The sequence below is a fragment of the Sparus aurata genome, chromosome 12, assembly GCF_900880675.1.
Source record: "Sparus aurata chromosome 12, fSpaAur1.1, whole genome shotgun sequence".
Lineage (NCBI taxonomy): Eukaryota > Metazoa > Chordata > Actinopteri > Spariformes > Sparidae > Sparus > Sparus aurata.
In genome coordinates this window covers 27,368,407-27,385,231 of record NC_044198.1, presented here as the reverse complement: position 1 = coordinate 27,385,231, position 16,825 = coordinate 27,368,407, and the positions used below count along the sequence as shown (strand labels likewise).

The window sequence follows — 16,825 nt, the reverse complement described above, 5'->3', positions numbered from 1 at the left end:
GAGAGAGAGAGAAAACGATCTGTCTGTGCCTTTTGCCGTTGCAGCGTCTTTAAAGATCATTGTGTGTGATATCGACTGCAGCAGGATGACGGAGATTCTCTGTGGAAGTCATGAAATAAAAGAAAATCAAACCTGGTTATTTAAAAAAAAAATATTCAGGTCCTATCAGAGTGAATTTTCAGTCTCGTTAGCCATATTTAAATGATTAGAATTAAAGATTTAACTGTTTTCTTCTGTGAAACATCTAATCTGCCAAAGCACATCAGCTGATAAGGCACAGGCATCTTTAAAATGACAGATTTTTGAATGGAGTCTGGTTTGCTCTGTTCTGTGGGGTGTTGCTCGGCTAAATGCCCTTTAAAAGTGTCTTAATCTTAAATATTTCATTGCTTATCAGTAAATGTAGACAGCTAACAGTTTGTTATACATGATGACTTCCTGTTCAGCATGAAATTCTTGTTAATTCAGCATATTCCCTTCTGACAAAGCACATTATTTTGATAAAATGTCTCACATCTTTAAAGTGGAGGATTTTTGAATGGACTTTGGTTTGCTCTGTTCAGCTAAATGCCCTTTAAAAGTAATCATAATTTTATATTTCATTGCTTATCAGTAACAGTTTGTAAAAACATGATGACTCAGCATTAATTTTTGCAAACTCAGCATTTTCTTGTCGGACAGAGCGCCCGTTATTTTAACAAAATATCAACTTTTATGCAAACTTCTAGCCAAACTTGCCTTTTATTCCAACCAGAGAGGAAATCTGACGAGTAATCTGAGCAGGAAAAAGGGTCAGACATGAAGGATGGATTGTTATCAGATTTATTCAAGAATATTTTATAAAAAGATGCACATTGAATACAGACATTTTCATTTTCCAGTTAAAAAAATCTATATTTTTATTTCTTGGCACCCAAACAAAAGGCTTCACTCACTCACAGTCACACCTGGAGACACTTTCTAACATCATGTTAGAATTTTAAAAAGGTTGGTTCACCGAACTTATGATGACACAAACAAAAATACACATTTTCTCACGTAATAGCAGTTTTATCTCCTTAGTCATGCAAATAGCTTTTAGATTTTATTTGCTACTGTTCTGATATCTGTGTCTCATCACAGACCTCATATTGAAACTTTGTGAGGAACAAATAAACTTTAACTTGTCAGACGAACGTCCATTAATCTGCCTTGAGTCATCGAAAGATAGGAGCGTCTCGTAACTGCAGAACTTGCCTGAGAAGCATCATGTTTTTATGTTTTCCTCAGTTTCAGAGTGATTCAGTGATACCTGACTGCATGTCCACGAGCACAGTGTGAGCAGGAAGTGCTAATAGTGAATTCGGCTCACTTTAAACCAAGCAAATATTTTAAAAAAGGGCTCAAGTTGTACAACAAGGAACAATTACTCAAGTAGCATAACAGAGAGTATAATATTTTTTCGCCTCCTGTTCATAAATCAGATATATCAACATATTTTTTTCAGGTTGCACTTTGAGTAAACTGGGTTGTTGCAGTTGAAACCCTCTGATCTAGAGTTACTTAGACATGTTTTTTTGGAATTTTCAGTATGTTGTTTTTCAGTGCTTTCTCTTCCCCTCCATCGTATCGAGATATAATCATTAGTTGTCTCAAAACCAGAGCAAATAAAACCAAAATTCCAGTCATGAGAAAATGTATTTTTGTGTGTAGTTAACGTGAACCAACCCTTTAAAACAAAAAGATAAATTAAGTGTAAAGAAAACAAGATATTTACAGACAGTCTGGTGTTGACCGGAGTCTCATGTGGAGTTGATCTGTGAGGAGGAGCTGCTGCTGCCGGAGCTCTTAGTCTTCTGCCCTCTGGTGGCGCTGGGCTGCCGCTGCACCCGCTGGCTGGACGCCTCGCGGCTCTTCTCGCTGTGGCTCGCTCCGGCTTTACTGCGCACTGCTGACACAAAGCAGCAAAACACACAGAGGTAAAAGACCAGCCAGAAGTTCTTATGATTGTTGCTTCTCATGCTCCAAACGTGAAAAATGGAAATGGGCCATGAGAAGGGACGGATACAGATGAAGGACTGCAGTCACAAACAGAAGAACACCCGGTGTCAGACTTACCTGCTTTGAATTAGTTTACAGCACTTCACACTCAAGAAAGAACCACAGAGTGGCTAGAAAAGAGCTTTTAGCGGCGCGCTGGAGATGCTACTGCTAACATGAGTTGTTCAAAAAGCTTCTTTTTAGTAAACTCTGTGTACACAAACAATGTTCTCAATGCTCGTGTTCATGTGTAGAGACCCTGGTGATGCTACCAGCAAAGTTTCATGTTGTGTCGAGTCTTATTAGTGCTTTAAATATAGAGATTTTTTCCATTGGAAATTAGCTTGCCCGAAAACGAAACTACAGTAAATATTAAAAGTGCCTCTTTCTTCATAATTATACTTTGACACGAAGGTTTGACTCATATTCAAATCACAAATAAAGCCTCGGTTGCTTTTTTGTTTGAGTTTAACTTTAATACCATGTTATGAGGAGAAGAAGAAGAAGAAGATAAATCTTATTAGAGCTATGAAATATCAAATAATCCGTCTTTGTTTTCCTACCCTCAAGTGTGCACAGACGACACGTTAAAAAACTCTTACTATCGTCTATCTTATCGGTATTTGCCATGAGAAGCAGGTAATTAAAGACTATTAAAGGTTACAGGTGATCTAATTTGTATTCCTAATTTCATCACATCAGCATTTCATCTCAAGGTTCACTGGAAAAAAACTGACTCAAAGATCAGTTTGATGTGACATTTGTTGGTTTCTGTACCAAACAAACATGTTTTTTCTTCCGTCTGAAGAAGATGCAGTCGGTCAGGACACTCTGCAGCTCAGCAGGCTTCTTTATAATGCTGTTTGTAGCTTCTATGATGTGGTTATTGCACTTGCATGACACTCACATGCATGACACACACATGCATGCACTTAGTTTCATATTAAAGAACAGAGTTTCCAGTCTGCATAATCATGAAATGAGGGAGGAACAGAATGTTGTTGAACGCAAGCAAGTGCACAGATGGAGGTGAAGGATGAGGTGCAGCAGAGGGGACCTTGAGAGTGAGGAGAGCTAGCGTCTTGGGGGCCGTAGACCACGATCTTAGTGCTGACCCTGGTGGCTCTGGGCCCAGACGCTGAGGGGGGAGCAGCAGGAGGCTTAGGGCTCTTTCCAGAGACCAAAGAGTCTTCTTCTTTGCAGACAAAAACGAATTCAAGGGGGACAGAGAAGAAATTAGACAGGACTGAGACGTGCACACAGTGAAGATCAGCTTCTGTCATCTACTGTAGATTCATCCTCAGTTCACCTCCATCACAGAGCCACAACCTCACTATGGGGTGGAGTGAAGAGTTAGTGAGGGGGTTTATGTGGTGCATGGGGCAGGAAAGAACCTCTGCCACAGTCCGTGCACTTCTTAACTGAAGGAATGTGAAGATTTCACATGCTTTTAAAAGGGATGTGTGAATCAAAGAGCACAGGGAGAATACTGAGAGCAGACCGAAGGCTACAGTCAGTCAGAGAAAAGGGAAAGAACATTTTTTAAATTCTGAAAGTCGTCGCCTTCTCTACACTTTGATCTAAAAACCCGGGAGCCTGTTCTCTGCAGACCTTGAGCTCTCTGAACTTTCACTCTGTAGAAAGGAATCCACACACACAAACACACACACACACACACACACACACACACACACACACACACACACACACACACACTCAGACTCTCCGGCACAAATCTAGTGGCGTTTCCGACCAGACACGGACCTTCATCTCTGCCATAGTTTGTGTTTCATCTCCTGCTTTTTCACATCTTGTAACCAAACATTTCAGAACTCTGACACAGCACGCCGACGGGGTTTATCTGATGCGGCGTTTCAGGTGAGAAGTGTTGTTTGGCCAAATGAATGCAAAAGTCACGGAGTTGCACATCGTTGGTGTAGCAGGTCTAAAAATGTTCTCACACCAGACATTTTCCTAAAGTATAGTTTTAAAGCAGATACTCCAGCGCCTGAACGGAATGCATTTATTATTTAACCTTGTGTAATAAAAGACACAGTTCATCCCAAAAACAAAAACAGATTATTTTTCTTTCCCCTGCAGTTCTATTTCTCCATCTAGATAGGTTGGTGTGCCTTTTTTCGCAGTATAACGGAACCGGACGGCGCTGAGCTTGTGGTGATCAAACCCCTGAAGGAGCTTTCACTGGTTTTACCTGATAAACCTTTTTCACAGCAGATATTCTGACAAGTCATAGCAGGAAAGATCAGAGTTCAGAAAGATAATTTAGCTGCTTCTGATTCAGAGTCCTGATACTGTGCGTGTTAGCTCACTGTCACTCTGTCAGGGGACACCTGAACACAACGTAACCAATATTAATGTTATTATAAAGATAAATAATGGCCTGTTGGACCTCTGCTGTGTGTGTGTATCTGTGATTTAAATCTCATTGTCGGCGCTACAGACACTGACCTCTGGCCTCTGTCGGCGCTGTGGTGATGCTGGTCGTGTGGGAGACGGTTGCAGACTCGGCGGCGCCGCAGCTCTCAGCTACTCTCTGACCTGCACACATCGCCTTCAGAGTCTGGAAGACAGCTTGAGGAGCCACGTTCATCTTTAACAGGTCCACTATGATCCTGGGAGGGCGGGAAGAGGATGTGGAAGAAGTAAAAATACAAATATAATAATGTAAAAGTGCCTAATACAGGTTAAAGTCCTGAATTCATAATCCAACTTAGCTAGAGAAGCGTTGTTCACTAAATATACTCAAAGATTAAAAACTATAAGCACTCATTCTGCAGGAAAATGGCCCTTTAACTGACGTGTTATTATATTTTCATATATTATTACATTGTAAAACTGATGCATCATTGTTTAAGCAGCATTTTACAGATGTAGCTGCTCGTGTGGGGTTATTTATAGCTGCTTTATATTCAGTTAGCTAGTTTAGTCTGATGGTCCAGAGGGTCGGGGCCCTCCTGAAGGAAAACAGGATAAATCTGAATGGTCTTGAGAATATTTATGGTGTAGAAAAGAACAAAAAACAAAGTTCTTCAAGACAGATATTCTTCTTCTGAAGTGTTCTCACATGGGGGAAACAGAGTTTTAATTCCTGTTGTGAGGTTTAGATGCAGTAGCGCAAATAAACGTAAAATCAACATAAAACTACACAAATGGCTCCTTTTTACTACATTCAGTAAGCTTCATCACTTTCTTTGGGTGCTATTAATTATCTGCTTTTCTACTTTTTGTACACACACATGGTTATAATAATGGTCTAAAATTGTGTTTGTTTCTTAAAATAGAAACATGTAAAAAGTCCTCCCAAATCCAGCCAGTGTAGGAAAAAATCAGCTAATGGAGATCTTTCTCTTTCCGATTAACATTTCTTCTACAAAACAGAGTTTACAAAGTGAAGACAAAATAATAAAGTAAACGCTCAACAGTTGAGTCAAACACAAGAGGCTCAGAAAGAGGCGACAGTAACACAAGACGGCCAATAAAACACCAAATATATGTTCATAAACACAAGTGAAAGAATATTAGAAGATGAAACAAACGCAGGTTGATAAAAGTGAGATTTTAAAAGTGATTTAAAGGAAGAGACTGATTCTGAAAGCCTCATCAAGACATTTTCCCCCGGTTCAATTCTTAAATTGTGATTAATCAAGTTTTAATCCTAATGTGATGATAGCTTCCACCTGTATTTCTCCCTCAGGTGAGGTGGAGGAGAAGTATAGAGCAGCATCATAAGGAACAACTCTGAAAACAGTACTTGAGTAAATGTTCTCAGTTACATTGCACTCACTTGAAGACCTCCTGGTCCACGGTGATGCCCGCAGCCTGGGTCAGCTCGAACAGCTCGCTCTCTTCCGCACTCAGCACTTTCTTCTTCTTTATCGCATATTTCTGCACGTTGCTGGTGACCACCAGGGCGGGGGAGTCCGGGGCGGAGGGCACCGTCTGCTGCGGGGGTTGAGACATCACTGATGGAGGACACCTGAAGAAGGACGAGGACGAACCAGAAGACATGAGCTACAGTAAAAAACTGACTCCATCACACAGGCTGTGATGTCCCAACAGCTAGCTAACATCAGTGAAAACATGACCAGAGCTCCTCTCAAGACGTTAGCAAACACAACAGGACTCACACGGACTCACACGGACTCACAAACACAACAGGACTCACGCTGACTTACAAACAACACGACTGTTTGATTAAAATAATAAAAACACACCGTTAAGTTGGCTGCGAAGAGTGTTTGGACGACCGTTAACCACAACAGCTCGGAAGAGGCGAGACGCGCCAAATATACGTCATCGCTATGAGACAACCGTGAACTCGCACGGGATTTGTAGTCTGCGAGAGTGGATTTTCCTTCTACTTGTATTAAACAGAGGGTTTGCTGAAATTAATCCATATATTCAGCGATTCAAATGGTAAAAAGACATTATATGGAAACATTACATGGACTGAAGAACTATAAAGCACTAAAAACTTCAGAAACTTGTAAAGATCTAGGTATTTTTCTTTAATTGTTGCATATATTCTTTAATGTATGTCTAATGTATGTTTTGTATTTCGTATGCTACTGGACACTTCAATTTCCCTCGGGATAAATAAAGTCTCTATCTATCTATCTATCTATCTGAGACATGATACTCCAGTGTTCTGATACGCAGTTTCATATTATTACACTTTTTCTCTCATTGTTATTTGTTCCTATATAGCAGAAGAATTAATACAGTTAAGCAAAATGAAAAAAAAATGCTATCTTTCTAAGGTCTTAGATTAAAGGCATGATAGTCGTAAAATGCATCCAAACTATGTGATTCCTCAAATATATGACACAACATTACATAGTTATTCAAATGAATTAAGTTTTTCTTTGTTTAATTAGTTTATGTTCTGTCTTCATCTCGCAGGCCCAGACTGTTAACGTGTATTCTGGAGAGGGCAAAATATCAGTAACACTGATGAATATAATGCACCGCAGCACAGCAGCATCATGATCACCTTTTTGACAATGTCAGCTAAAACTAGAAATATATACGTTTTATAAATTAAGCATGTATGGCAGAGCAGTTGAACTGGATTGTCTTAGATTTCACAAGTGCGCCTTATGACATGGGTGATGAGTCTATGTATATTAGTAACTGTAATGAATATATAGTTAATTAATAATTTATGTAATAATTTAATTTGATGACAAGGATGTTACATGTCTCTTGTTAATGATTGTTGTTAGCAGAACAGTGATGTTTGCCAGATACAGGTAGGTGGAGGCAGTGGTGTACATGGAGGGGGGGGCAGGCCACGGACGCTGCCCTTCATGGCCCAATTGTTGAAAAATGCGTGCTAAAGTGCCCTCTGGGGAGCCGAAGCGTGTGCGCTAAAGTGCCCTCTTGTGAGCCAAAACGCATGCAAAGTGCCCTCTTAGGAGCCAATGCGTGTGCACTAAAGTGCCCTCTTGTGAGCCAAAATGCATGCTAAAGTGCCCTTTTATGAGCCAAAATGCATGCTAAAGTGCCCTTTTGGGAGCCAAAACGCATGCTAACATGCCCTCTTGGTTGGCAAAACGCAATAAACTGCCCCCTTGGCTGGTTAAAACATGATAAACTGCCCTCTTGGGTGGCAAAAATGCGCCCTAAAGTGCCCTTTTGTGAGCCAAATCGCATGCTAAAGTGCCCTCCTGGGAGCCAAAATGCATACTAACATGCCCTCTTGGTTGGCAAAACGCACTAAACTGCCCCCTTGGCTGGTAAAAACATGATAAACTGCCCTCTGTGGTGACAAAAACGCGCCCTAAAGGGCCCTCTTTGGACCCAAAATGCTCACTAAAGTACCCTATATGCGCTGTATTTTCGCCCCTGCCCTTCAAAAAGTCTGTGCACACCACTCGGTGGAGGGTTAGTTACATTGGCTGGGGAGGAGCAGTGATATAGCCGGGGGCTGGTAGCTGGTGGAGGGGCACAGAAGCCTCAACCTAATAAATCTCCTGATGATCTTTTCTTTTACTCCACAGCATGATGGAAGCCTGCTGGAGAGTGCCAGAGCTTCCTTCTCCAACACCAACTTTTCACCCACTGTGTTTAGAAGCTCCATGAGGGAGGAACCAGTCTTTGTCCTTCATGTGGTGAATGACATGACTTCTTGGGAGAGTTGGCAATTTGCAACTTAACTTCCCTTAGTTTTTGCATTTTTCTTCCTGTTCTGTTCTCTGTTTTTAATGTAAGAAAATCTTTGGCATTTGAAAGTGTCCTAAAGTGCAAATGCATTGTTTGAATGTGATTACCTTACACATGTTTTTGTTGTTAAAATCTTTGTAGGTGGTTAATATGCACCTTCTGACTTTAGCCAGCCATGCTTTTCACCTGTCTCTGTCTTTGGGGAAGCCATACATGTGCACACCTTTCTCTGTGCGATTGTAGCATCCCCATGCAGCAAAGCACACCAAGGTGAAGACTGTATTCAAGGACAACATAGCAAAAAGGACACAAGCAGCTTGACAGGCTGATCTGTTTGACTTCTTTAGATATTGTTTTTGAGGAATTCATTGTGGTATCACTGTGCGATTTGTTAGTTAGCATTAGCATTGATTGATTGATTAGCATCAATGGGTAAAGTAAGTTTGCGATAAGTAAGAATTGTTGACAAATAGTGATAGAATTTCATTTATTTGCAAAGAATTCAAATCAAAATTTAATTAATTTGCCATGGGTTTCCTATTAGAACAGTTATCATCATAATGTTGCTGTGAGCCCAGACTTATTTTTGTAGTCAATTGGCAAATCATTGTTAGTCACCTGTTAGTCTGCCTCACTCAAGTCTGAAAGTAACAAAAACAACAACAAAAACCAGAGAAAATATTACGATTTTATTGTTGTCAACGACCGTACAGGTTTAGCAAAGTTAACAGAGTTCAAAGCAATTAACAAAAGCATATAAATGTGGCAAAGCGAAACCATTACCGTGTATATGTGTGTGCGCAACACGCTTAATCACTTATTAACGGCAACACAAACCTATTTACAGCAGAAATCTCTCCAACACCTCACAGTTATATCAACACTAAACCACACAACATTGAGTAGCACAATATATTAAAGGAAACACAAAACTTTCCAGCAGATTTTTCAACAGTTACCACGCTTAGAAACGACTAACTTGGTAAAATCACATACATTACTTCTCACTTTATTAAACCCCATAAGAATGTTTGAACATTTATGATTGGTTTTACTGAAAGTGTTTTGGCTGGTATTAGTTTTTTGTTAACAACTAACTTTAATTGTTGTTTATTTCGGTTCAAATTGTTCCTTCCTGCAGTTTGACTATCACATGCGTTTTTTACTCTAAGTTCTCTTTGATCTTTTTACCTTAATTCACCTTGATTTTGGCTTATTTATCCAATATTTGCCATCCATGGACTTCAGGCTTTATTTTAACCTCTGTCTCTGTCTTAAAAAACCCTTCTTTAGCCTGAATTGTCTTTAATTTTACAGTCCATGGACTCAAACTTTTACTCTTTTACTTTCCCCGTCTTAGAGCACCTTTTTACTTTAATTATCTCTAATTTGTTCTCTTTTAGAGCTTCAAACCTTTTGTCTTTACACTACTTTCACAGCCTCGGCTCAAAGTTTTCTGCTCTCTCTTACGAGCTCCTTTTCTCTGTCTTAGAGTGTTAAAGAGACAGTTAGTAAGAGTTTTATCTTTAAAGTACTTCTCTCTTTTCCCTTCGCCTTATTCTCACATTTACCTTTTTTGATTCTGATTGTGTGTGATTTGATTCTGGAATTTGCTAAAAAATACAAAAGAACTTCTCTCCCAACTTTTCCTCTCGCTTGGGAGCTTACCTCTCGGGGGAGGCTGTTTGTGTGAGTGAGCCCCCCTCAGCAAACCTCTCTCCAATGACACTTTAATAACAAAAATATACAGCTCCTTTTATGGAGAAATTGTGGAAGCTTACTCACTGCTCTTAGGCGTAGGTGAAATTGGAATTTTTGGAAATACGCTTTGCAATGTCGCCCAGCCCAAGATGCAGATTGTAGAGCTGTCCTTTTCTGCCAATCTTGTTCGTGACACCAATCATGTTGTGGAGAAAAGTCTCAGAAGAATCACCTGGAGACGAGACTTGCAGATAGTAGGTCCCGTTTATTTCTGGACTGACCAAACATTTCATACATCAAATTCTGTCCATCTGGTTTTACAGCGTGTGTGTCCTAAGTCAATATGATGGATTATATTGTTGAAAAACGCACGCTAAAGTGCCCTCCTGGTATGTGTCCTTTTTTTATTTTCGCCCCTGCCCTTCAAAAACTCTGTGCATGCCACTGACTTCCAACATATTTTGCTGATACAAGGCTACTCACCTGTACATGTCATCAAATGTCTCATCAAAGCAGACTGATCAGACCATCTTTCCCCAGGCAAAACTATTGTTTCTCACCTGTGTGAGTTCTCATGTGATATGTCAAGCCACTGGTTTGGTTAAAAGTCTTCCCACATGTTTCGCAAGTAAACAGTTTCTCACCTGTGTGAGTTCTCATGTGAACTATTAAGTGACTGTTTTTAGTAAAAGTCTTCCCACATAGCTTGCAAGTAAACGGTTTCTCACCTGTGTGAGTTCTCATGTGCCTTTTCAAAGCAGATAATTCAGAGAATGTCTTCCCACAGGTGTTGCAAGAATACGGCTTCTCACCTGTGTGAGTTCTCATGTGTTGTTTAAAGGAAGGACGAAATCTGAAATCTTTCCCACATGTTTTGCAGGAATACGGTTTCTCACCTGTGTGGATTCTCATATGTTGTATTAAGTGACTAGAAGACCTGAAAGTCTTCCCACATGTTTTGCAAGGATACGGCTTCTCACCTGTGTGGATTCTCATGTGAGATGTTAAATTAGTACGACTACTGAAATCTTTCCCACATGTTTTACAAGTATAAGGCTTCTCACTGGTGTGGGTTCTCTTGTGTCTACTCAATTGACTATGAGTCTTGAAAGTGTTCCCACATGTGTTGCAAGTAAACGGCCTCTCACCTGTGTGGACTCTCAAATGCTTTTTCAAAGCATAATGAAAAGAGAATGTCTTCTCACATGTGTTGCAAGTAAATGGCCTCTCACCTGTGTGGATTTTCATGTGTTGATTCAATTCGCCAATAGACTTGAAAGCTTTCCCACATGTGTTGCAAGTAAACGGCCTCTCATCTGTGTGGACTCTCATGTGCTTTTTCAAAGCAGACTGAAAACAGAATGTCTTCTCACATGCGTTGCAAGGAAATGACCCCTCCCCCGTGTGGGTATTCATGTGGACACTTAAGTTGCTAATAGTCCTGAAATCTTTCCCACATGTTTGGCAAGAATATGGTTTCATACCTGTGTGGGTTCTCATGTGAGCTGTTAAGTGTGCACGTTTTTTGAAAGCTTTCCCACAGTTTTGGCAAGTGAACGGTCTCTCATTTGTGTGGCTTCTCATGTGTTCATTCAATTCAACATGAGACATGAAAGCTTTCCCACACGTGTTGCAAGTAAACGGTTTCTCACCTGTGTGGATTCTCATGTGATAAGTTAATAGATCACGACGCCTGAAAGCCTTCCCACAAATTTCACAGGAAAAAGGTTTCTCACCTGTGTGGATCATCATGTGTTTCACTTTGTATGAATGTTGGCTGAATGTTTTCCCACATGTGTTGCAAGTAAACGGTTTCTCACCTGTGTGGGTTCTCATGTGAGTTGTTAAGTTTCCACGTTTGCTGAAAGCTTTCCCACAGTCTTTGCAAGTAAATGGCCTCTCACCTTTGTGGGTTCTCATGTGAACTCTTAAGGTACTAATTAGCCTGAAAGTGTTCCCACATGTTTTGCAAGAATACGGTTTCTCACCTGTGTGGGTTCTCATGTGAACTTTTAAGGTACTGTTTAGCGTAAAAGTCTTCCCACATGTTTTGCAAGAATACGGTTTCTCACCTGTGTGGATTTTCATATGACGTGTTAAGTTTGTACTGAAGCTGAAAGCTCTCCCACAGAATTTACAGGTAAAAGGTTTCTCACCTGTGTGGATTCTTATGTGTTTATCAAAAACGGACTTAAACTTAAAAGTCTTTCCACATGTGTCACAGTGGAAAGACTTCTCACCTGGGTGAGTGTCATGTTGAATGTCTGTTGAGGTAGAGTTTTTATTTTTTCCGTGATGTCTTTTCTTTTTCTTCGGCTCTCCATCTCCAGCTGATCCTGAGTCTCCATGTTTTCCTCCTTTCTGGTCTCGGCTCTCAGCTACATGAGAGTTGTTAGAGAGGAGCTGGTGGTCACTTGTTGGTTCTGCTTCACTGTGGTCACTTTCCTCATAAGTTGGAGTCAACATGACGGTATCCGTCTCCACCTTCAGTACAAGCTGCTCTCCCTCCTGACTGGTGCAGAGTTCCTCCTGTTCGTCTTTAATCTCTGGAGGCTCTGGGTCCTCTTGGTCCAGACTGGAGTTCCTCTCCTGGTTACAGAACTGCTGGTCAGCAAGAACCTCCTCCTCCTTACAGACATGTTGCTGTGGGAGCTCTGGAGGGACAGAGAACAAAAGACAGAGAATTAATCATATAAACCACATATGCGATATATATTATCAGTGTTGGGAATGTTCACTTTCTACATGGACTAGTTCAAAGTTCAGTTCACAAATTTTAAAATGAACTAGTTCAGTTCATATTTAAAAATTTTGAACGAAGTTCACAGTTCCAAAAATGAACTAATTCCTTGTTCTTTTTTTTCCACTATGTTGCTACGAGCTATTAATTTTCAAAATGATTGCCACAGCCCATAAAGAACCACAGACAGCTGTGTATTTTTATTTTTTATTCACTCACACATACCTTGAAAGACTAGCCGTTGCTTTAGTTCAATGTGCTGTTTCAGGTTTGGGAAGGGAAGTTTACACAAAAATGTCAGATTTTTCCCACCTGGATCATCACTGACCTTTTCATAAAATTGTTTTAAGTAATCATACATATCATCAGTCTGGGGTATTGCTGCTGCATTCATTTGTTTTTGCTTCCATGTTCTGCATGTTGATGACGCATGTGGCAGTGTGACTCTGTAGTGGCTGGTGTTGTTAGCGTTATGTCCGTTCAGGACAAATTAATCTGTGTTCGTTTGGTAATGCCTCACTGCATGTTTAGTATGCAGCTGTTTCGATCATTGAACGATCGTTCATTGAACGCGTTCAGGCACAACACTGTATATTATATATGGCTAACATCGGTAGTAGGTTCTCTGGGGGACAACAGAGCCTACAGAGAACTTATAAAAGGACTTTGTGGACTGGTGCCATTTTCTAGGGGTGCACGACAATTATCGGGCCAATGACAGGAAATTATTCAAAATTGTTCAATATCATGAGGAATAGCCAATAACATATAAAATTTTGTCAGCACGGCAGAGCCCCACTCCCACTAAGAGACCTGAATGGCCTGCATTGAATGCTGCATTCAAGTGACGTTGGCATAATCAGAGAAACTCTGACTGGGAAAATTCAAGAATACCCCCTCATATCGGAAAAGAACTCGTAAACTAGGTCATAATTTTGGTAGTTGCTGACTTAAATTGATATCCCCAGTATTTTTCCACATGTTACACATAATCAACAGAAACATGAACATAAAAAGGCCAAAAGAACAACTAGCAAATGTGGCAACAGGTAATTTCCATCACACCGTAAATGCAGCACAGCGTGCTTATGTTTAAAAACAGACAACATGGCATTGATTGTGTGGAACTTTTTTAAAGTTTCTGAAGAAGACAGGTCACTTGTTATTTGTAACAAATGTTCCAAGCAAGTCCCACGAGGAGGTAAAAGTAGCACGAGCTTCAATATCTCAAATCTTATAAGTCACCTGAAACATAGCCAACACTTAGACAAGGTTTTCAAAGCATATGAGGATGCCCGGGCTGCTAAAGATGCGAGCAACTTAAAGCCAGCAGCAAAGAAGCCACAGGGACTTACACACATCGGCGAGGCTTTCGAAAAATCCTCGAAAAAAAGAAATGAACCATGGGCTAAAGCTATTGAAGACTTAATCATGGAAATGATGGCACTTGACGACCAGCCCTTCACCTTTGTTGAGGACAGAGGCTTTTCTCTACTTTTATCACTTGGAGCCACGGGTCACATTGTCGAGCCGCCGCCACTTTTCTGATGTGTGCCTTCCAGTCAAGTATGATGTGATCGCCAAATGTATTCCCACTTTGATTGATAACAACATGAAAGACATGAGCTTCACCATGGATATATGGACTTGTGATGTCAGCCCTGTAAGCATGATGAGTCTGACCGCACAGTGGTTAAATACAGACTCTCAACCAAACAGAGTGGTGTTGCAGTCCCAGGAGCTGCCCGGCTCACACACAGGTACAATGATTCACCAGACTTTTGAAGCTATGCTACAGCGGTGGAATATTAAGAAGGAGATGGTGCATGTTGTCTTAGGAGATAATGTGCATAATATGGAAAAGGCAATGAAAGAGTGCAGTGTTGCAAGTCTCGGCTGAATAGCCTACTCTTTACAACTTGCTGTGAACGAGGCTGTGTGCAGTCAAAGAGCTGTGTCTGACTGTGTTGCCATTGGACTCAAGATTGTTGGACATTTTAAACAGTCTGGTCGAAAACATGCTGACCATCCTCGATCCATGTGAACAGCTGACCAGAAACATCAGCAAGACCACAGCCACAGCTGCAGACATTATCCCCTCCATCCAAGCCTTGATGCGTCTGCTTAAGCAAACTGTCCCAACAGACCACGGAGTAAAGACATCAAAGGACACCCTGTTAAAAGCAGTGCAATCACGTTTTGGCCACGTCGAGGAGGAGCCCCTGTACTATCTGGCAACATAACTAGACCCGAGATATAAGGGCCGCTACTTCACCCTCACATCAAAACGGCAAGCAACAAGTATGCTGTGGGAAAAGTTGCTGGAGAATGATGGTGCTGTAGTTAATGACCCTGTGGTCGGGAAGATTGAGTGAGTGATTGTGCGGAGATAATTGAGGTGAGTGACTGCACCTGTGAGGGGAGTGTTTTAGAGGTAAAGGAGTATTGAAAGGAAGAGAGTTTGCGGCTGCTGGTGCGGTTTGCGGCTGCTGGTGTGGGAGCGGAGCTTAGTGAGTGTTACAGGGTGAAAGCCCAGCCGAGCATTGGTTGTTGCACTCGGGATCGGGGGGTGGCCGTTCACATGCCGTTTAAGGCTGCCGGCAGCGAAGATAGGCAGCGGGTTTGGGGATAGGTTCTGGTGTGAGGCAGGGCTGAGATAGCGTCAGGGGGAAACGTAGGAGTACTTTTGTCCGCTCTCCAGCTTGATGGCGAGGCTCTCCTGCTGCTTGTGGAGACGCCTCACTGCGCTGTCCCACAACTGACTCTGACTGAAGCCGGCCACCACCAAAGCTCAGACCCTAAGGGAGGGTCTTGGACCCAGGGATAGTTAAGTGGTTTTAAGATTTATCCATTTTGAGCTGTCTTATTTCGGTGTGCTTTACAGTAAAGAATTTTAATAGAGCAGTGTAGCCACAGTACCGGGATGGGAGGGGCAGCTGGGGATGATAGACAGTTTCCATATTGCCCCAGCGTGTGTGCCCTTATCACGTGTTATTGGAGAATGAGTTTGGTTGCAGTGTAATCCTGTGTGTTGTGCCCTGTGGGGTGTCTAGAGTGTTTTGCTTCGCAGTGTTTGCAGTGTCCTAGGCGGGTGTAATTCCAGTGAGGTGTGGTTTATATTGGCAGTGCCTCGACACCTGTTTTCGGCCCATGAGAGGCATAGAGGGGAGTAGGCTATATGACTCATGCTGTGTCCCATACCTGTGTGCATGGCTATGCACTGTATTTATGAATTTGTGTCAATAAAGATTATTACTTTCTGTATCTTCGGGTTTCCGCCTCCTTAATTGTGTGCACAGTAGAAACATTCTGTGTACTGGCTCTCTACATCTCTTACGACAGAAACAAGGTTTATTACAGTGCCACAGCTGGCACTCCGCAGCCAGAGGAGCCAAGAGGGGCAGGGAAGACAGGAATAACTCATTGTTGGGAATGTTTGAGGCAATATAGAAAACACTGAAGCTGCCATTCACTAGGAAAACAGCAGAGTGGATGCAGAAGTGAGTGTAAGATTTATTTAACATTTTCTAAAGACACAAGCTATAACTCGCGTTAATGGTCAGAACGACATCATAATTAGATTGTATTTTTCTGCTGTGTTTTGTTAACTTTTAGCTCCAGTCATATCTGTCGGAGCCAACACTTCACGTGAGCCTTTGTCCACTGGAATACTGAAGGAGCAACCAGTCCCGTTTTGAGTGCATGGCCCAGCTTGCTTGGAAATATCTGTCAGCGCCTTGTACTAGCATCGACAGCGAGCGCTTGTTTTCTGCTGCTGGACACGTGATAACGTGGGAAAGAAACAGACTTTCATGTGAAAAGGCAGAGATGCTGCTCTTCATTGAGTGTTGAGAATACAGTGCTATATCAGGTCAGAACATGTGGCACCTTTTGAAGTATTTTTTTAATTATATTGTTTATTTTTGCTTTTGGTTTTGTCTTTTGAAATATTCTATTGTTTGGCTGCTGGGACAGACACATTTCCCCACCAACAGGAAATGAAAGGATTTCTGATTATGATTATGATCTGACAAACTTTGCCAAGGTGAACTTGTGGTTTCTCACCTGTGGGTTCTCATGTGAACTGTTAAGGCACTGGTTTGATTAAAAGTCTTCCTACATGTTTTGCAAGAATACGGCCTCTCACCTGTATGGTCACTTGTTGGTTCTGCTTCACTG

At 41.4% G+C, this 16,825-nt stretch overlaps 1 protein-coding gene across 5 annotated transcripts; it reads right to left on the bottom strand.

The window, feature by feature from the left end:
* Positions 1–806: 806 nt before the first annotated feature.
* Positions 807–6,363, bottom strand: mzt2b (mitotic spindle organizing protein 2B). Of its 5 annotated transcripts, none has more exons than XM_030436186.1 (5): positions 6,255–6,363; positions 5,825–6,016; positions 4,489–4,652; positions 3,077–3,214; positions 807–1,930 (listed from the first exon to the last, which is right to left on the bottom strand). In XM_030436186.1, the coding sequence occupies exons 2-5, from the start codon at positions 5,998–6,000 to the stop codon at positions 1,782–1,784; spliced, it is 627 nt and encodes a 208-aa protein (XP_030292046.1). In that variant the 5' UTR covers positions 6,001–6,016; positions 6,255–6,363; the 3' UTR covers positions 807–1,781. The 5 variants fall into 5 exon arrangements, with proteins under 5 accessions (XP_030292046.1, XP_030292047.1, XP_030292048.1 ...); XM_030436187.1 differs by having other exon boundaries at positions 807–1,927; XM_030436188.1 differs by having other exon boundaries at positions 3,077–3,211.
* Between the last annotated feature and the right edge of the window lie 10,462 nt (positions 6,364–16,825).